We start from the raw sequence: 4,848 nt of genomic DNA, 5'->3' as shown, positions 1-4,848 counted from the left end.
AATGGCGCATAGCGCCGGTGTAGGACGCCGATCTCACTACCCCTCCGCTCCGACTACGGTAGTGGTTTTGGCGTACGCCAAAATCAATACCGTAGTCATTTCGGCGTACGCCATAGTCAATACCGTAGTCTTTTTCGCATACCCCAAACACACTACCCTTACGCCAAATTCAATACCTTGAATAACGTCGGCTGAGCAGGGGTTGAGCTCCGCATTTCGCTAAAACTGGCGGAAGTAACTTTCTGCAGCATAACACCCTGATTGTTTGTTGTTTGCAACTCGCCGTTTCGGGTCTGGTCGGGTCGGCGGCGATTTGAAACCGCCGGGGTAAAATGTTTTTTTGCCGATTAGTGTAAAGGTGGCAGTGCGACGGATATCTTCCAGAAGGTGTATAGGCATACCGAGACCGCTACCAGCGGACCACTTGGTTTCGGCGCGGAGCCGTTACCGTGGGGGCGATCAAGAAGCCCTTCCTCCGGAGCGCTCAACGACCCGTTAGGCCTACCAACCGGGCGTAGGGCGCAAGTGTTTTTTCGACACGGCGTGTCGGGGCACGGCTAAACGACGGAATCTGGTGGTGGTGGCTGGGGCGTCTCGGAAACCAGGCAAGGGAGACACCTAACATCATGACTCCACGGAGGAAAACAATGACAACCAGTCAAAGTCAAATGGAAAAGGCAAAGAAGAGGGGAAAGCGAGACAAGGCGTCAGTGGAGTGCGAAGGCTGTGAAAAATGGGTGGATATCAGCGAGACACCGTTCGAATCATGCACGGAGGCGGAGAACAGTACATACAAATGTAAGGAGTGCAAGGAAAATGAGGTGAGAAGAATCACCTTGGAGGAGGAGATCGAACGGCAAGTTAATGCCTTGAGAGAGGCAATGAGAGTGAAGCTGGAGGAGGCAAAGACAGAGAGAGCGGCCATAGAAAGTAGGATGTTGGCGAAGCTCGAAGAAGAGAGAACCTTGAGAATAGCGACGGAAGAGAAACTGAATGCAATAATGCAGGAGGAAAGGAACAAGAGAGAAAAATTAGGGGAGGTGTTTAATGAATGGATGAAGTCATGTGAACCAGAGCAAATGACGGTCAACGGGGCTGAAAACGCGCCGCAACAGCTGGAACCGAGAAACGGGGTCAAAGAAAAGATGACATACCACACAGACGGGAAAGAGACAGTTAGCTTTTCCCAAGAACGGACGGGAAGTGGAGATCTGGATAAGGAGCAGGGGAGACAGACGACTGGAGGTCAAACAGAAAGAAGCCAGCACAGGAACTACAAGGAGGCCCTCATGAGGCAGAGAGCAGACCCAGATGACGGGACAAAGAAACAGGACAAAGAGAAGAAGGTGGACAAGAGAGTCTTAGTGGTAGGGGACACCAATGCCTTCAAGATAAAGAGAGCCACACTGAAGGTGGTAGATTACGACAAGAAAGTTCACTTTGCAACTAAGCCGGGAGCACAACTGAGAGAGTCACTCGAGAGAGCAGAGAGGGATGGGAAAATATGGGATGCAGAGGCAGGAGTGGTGGTCATACATGCGGGAGTGACAGACGTGCAAGGCGAAGAATCGGTGGAAGAAATGGCAGCGGAGCTAGGGAAACGGCTTGAGGACTGGACCACGAGAGCCCCGAAACATTCTTTTATGGTGTATGAAGTCCCAGAAATCAAAGACAGGGGGGACCCACTCAAAGAGAGGTGCGCCAAGTGGAACAGGCTATCAAGAGAGATCAGCCAGCAGCTGGGACCGAGGGTGGAGGTGGTAAAGAACACAGGAACGGGAAACGACATGGAAGATGGCTGCTACAACAGAGATGCGGCAATTGAAGAGGGACAAGCACTGGGTAACAGACTAAAGAGTTTTTTAGGACTGAAATGCAAGGGGAAAAGCGTGACACCGATGAAAAGGCGACAGGAAAGAATGGAAGGCAGGCTGACTCTGGACCAGAGACTACAGCGACTCGAGGAACAACTCCAGAGGATGTGTCCCCCACAGGGACATGCCCACTAAGAAGAGAAAGTAGGAGGGATGGTGCCTGCAAAAACACGAGAGGCGGAAAACACAGAAAGGCACCTGACCGGGAAAGAAGGAAAAACAGACGAGCAAAAAAGAAAAAGAGGGAAGTGAAGATTGCCTTTTTAAACCTACAGGGAGGAAGGAAAGCAGGAAAATGGGAAGAGGCCTTTCAGATGTTACAAGAGGATAAGATTGGAATGTTCGCAGTCACAGAAACCCACCTCAGAGATGAAGAAAGACCCCCGGATTGCGAAGGGCTTTTTTGGGATGGGGTAAACAGAAAGGACAGTGAGAGAAGGGGAGGGGGGGTAGGATGCTTTAGCGGGCCAGGCTGGCAGAGAGAAAGTCCAGAGTGCAGAGAGCACATGTGGTTGACGGGAACACTGGCGGGGAGAAAGGTGGCAGTGGCAGTGGTGTACCTGTGGACGGGGGCAGACAGCAGGGAGACAAACATCAGGCTAATCAAGTGCATTGAAAAAGACTATCACAACATTGGGAGACCTACCATTATGGTAGGCGATTTCAACGCACACCTAGAGGAGTTTGATGGGAGAACAGACGGTAATGGAAAGCTGCTGCAGGACATGGCGGAACACCTGGATATGGTAATCGTCAACACACAAGATAAATGCATAGGAAAGACGACATGGACGGCCAGAGGGATGAGCTCTACAATCGATTATTGCCTGGTGTCTCCGGACCTGTATGAAAAGCTGAACTACATGGAGATAGACGAGGAAGGCGACAAGAGCTTGGGAAGTGATCACAACAGATTGCTGATCACTTTCGGTGGAAAGCCGACGGAAAAGAGAGTCAGCGAACCTATGAGACCACACCACATAACGCAAGCAGAAGCACAAACCATTGCGCAGAAACTGGAGGAAGAGGTGGAAACCAGGCAGGTGGAGACGTACGGGAACCTCATGCGGTGGTGGAAGGACCACCTGGAAAAACTGAAACGACCGACACGAGGGAAGCGGAGGAGAAAACGATGGTGGGATGTGGAGGTGAAGGAGGCCATTACAAGAAGGCAACTGGCAAACAGGACTCTGCGAGGGACCATCAGAAAACGAAAGGAGGAGAAGAAAGCCCCCCTACAGAAAGATTCAAGAGAATGGAGGGAGTACCAGAGCAGGAAAATAGAGGTGACAGCTTTGATTCAAAGCAAAATGGCCAAGGTAGATAAGAGATTTTTGGAAGAACTGAGAGAGGCAGGACGTGAGGCCCCACTGAAGTTCTGGCGACATGTACAGGGCCAAACAGGTCGACCTAGGGAGGATGCTGTAATCAAAGACGATGCAACGGGAAAGGAACTGGACCCTGGAGAGACCAACCGGTACATTGAGAGGTGGATAGGGGACATGTTCACAGGGGACAGCCGACAAATGGACAGTGAGGAGGGGGAGACGGAGGACGAACTGCAGGAGCAACCGAGCAGAGAGGAAATCACGGAGAGGGAGTTAAATAGAGCAGTCAAGAGGATAGGAGGAACCACAGCCACTGGAATGGACGAAATCCCAATGAGGCTGGTGAAGGAGCTGGGGCCAGAGACGAGAGCACTGCTGCGCGAGATCCTCAACCAGATCCTGAAGGAGGGATGGGTGCCGGAGGAGTGGCGAACCTCAAGACTCAGACTCATTTACAAGGGAAAAGGCCAAAAGTCAACGCTCGGAAACTACCGCCCCATAGCCATCACATCGGTACTCTACCGCGTGTTCACACAAATAATACGAGACCGACTGCAGACATGGGCAGAGGCAGAAGGAGTCCTGGGGGAGCTGCAGAATGGGTTCCGGTGGGGGAGACGCCTTGAGGACAATTTATTCGTGCTGACGCAGGCCATCGAGATTGCCCAGAAGGAGAACCGCCCCCTTTACTTCTGTTTTCTCGATATCAGCAAGGCTTACGACACGGTCGAACATCGAAAACTGTGGACGCAGCTGGAAGAGCGGGGACTCTGCAGAGAGTGGATAGACCTCTTGCGAGAAGTGTACAGAGGGACGACGGTGGTGGCACAGTGGCAGCAGGAGACAACACATCCAGTGACCTGCTCCAAGGGCTTGAGACAGGGCTGCCCGCTGTCGCCGCTATTGTTTATGCTGTACATAGCAGGAATCGAAAAGCGGCTGCAGGAGAGTGGGGAGGGTTTCTCACTGGAATATTCGGAAGGCGGGGAAAGGAAGGGAGGAAAACTCCCGGGACTCATCTACGCCGACGATATGGTGCTGATGGCGGACTCGCTGCAGGGCCTGCAGGGGCTCATGAACGAGTGTGGTGCAATGGGAGAGGCCCTGGGGCTTAGTTTCAGTTCGCACAAGTCTGGGCTGATGGCCTTTGGGGCAGCAGAGGAAAACGGGACCGCCAACCTATCCATTCAAGCCAATCCTGTACCTTGGGTGGACCACTACAAATATCTGGGTGTAAACCTACAGAAGGGACACCACTACCTCCTAGAGCACGAGACGAAGGTCAAGGCGAAGAGCAGGAAGAACAAGGGCATAGCAACGGCCAGGGCCCTCTGGGGATATAACCGATACGAGGTAACCCGAGCGGTCTGGAAGATGGTGGCGGTGCCGGGGCTCACTTTTGGCAACTCAGTGTTGTGCCTGTCATCAGGTACCAGGCAATACCTCGAGGTCCGACAGAGGGAGGTGGGAAGGACGGCACTGGGAGCAAGCCGAACAGCACCGAACGAAGCCGTCCAAGGAGACATGGGCTGGTCCGGTTTTGAGGCCAGGGAGGCCCGAGCCAAGCTGGACTTCGAGCGACGCCTCAGCCGGATGAGCGAAGAGCGCTGGGCCAGACAGGTCTTCAAGTATGTACATCTTCGGTC

At 52.9% G+C, this 4,848-nt stretch overlaps 1 protein-coding gene across 1 annotated transcript; it reads left to right on the top strand.

Annotated features, from left to right (window-relative positions):
• The first annotated feature begins 269 nt into the window (after positions 1-269).
• LOC115317038 lies at positions 270-2,296 on the top strand. The gene has a single exon (XM_029976583.4). The coding sequence runs from the start codon at positions 627-629 to the stop codon at positions 2,007-2,009; it is 1,383 nt and encodes a 460-aa protein (XP_029832443.3). The 5' UTR covers positions 270-626; the 3' UTR covers positions 2,010-2,296.
• The last annotated feature ends 2,552 nt before the right edge of the window (positions 2,297-4,848 follow it).

The sequence above is a fragment of the Ixodes scapularis genome, unplaced genomic scaffold (genome assembly GCF_016920785.2).
Source record: "Ixodes scapularis isolate PalLabHiFi unplaced genomic scaffold, ASM1692078v2 PGA_scaffold6__148_contigs__length_123643588, whole genome shotgun sequence".
NCBI classification, from domain to species: Eukaryota; Metazoa; Arthropoda; class Arachnida; order Ixodida; family Ixodidae; genus Ixodes; species Ixodes scapularis.
This window is presented reverse-complemented; position numbering and strand designations above follow the sequence as displayed.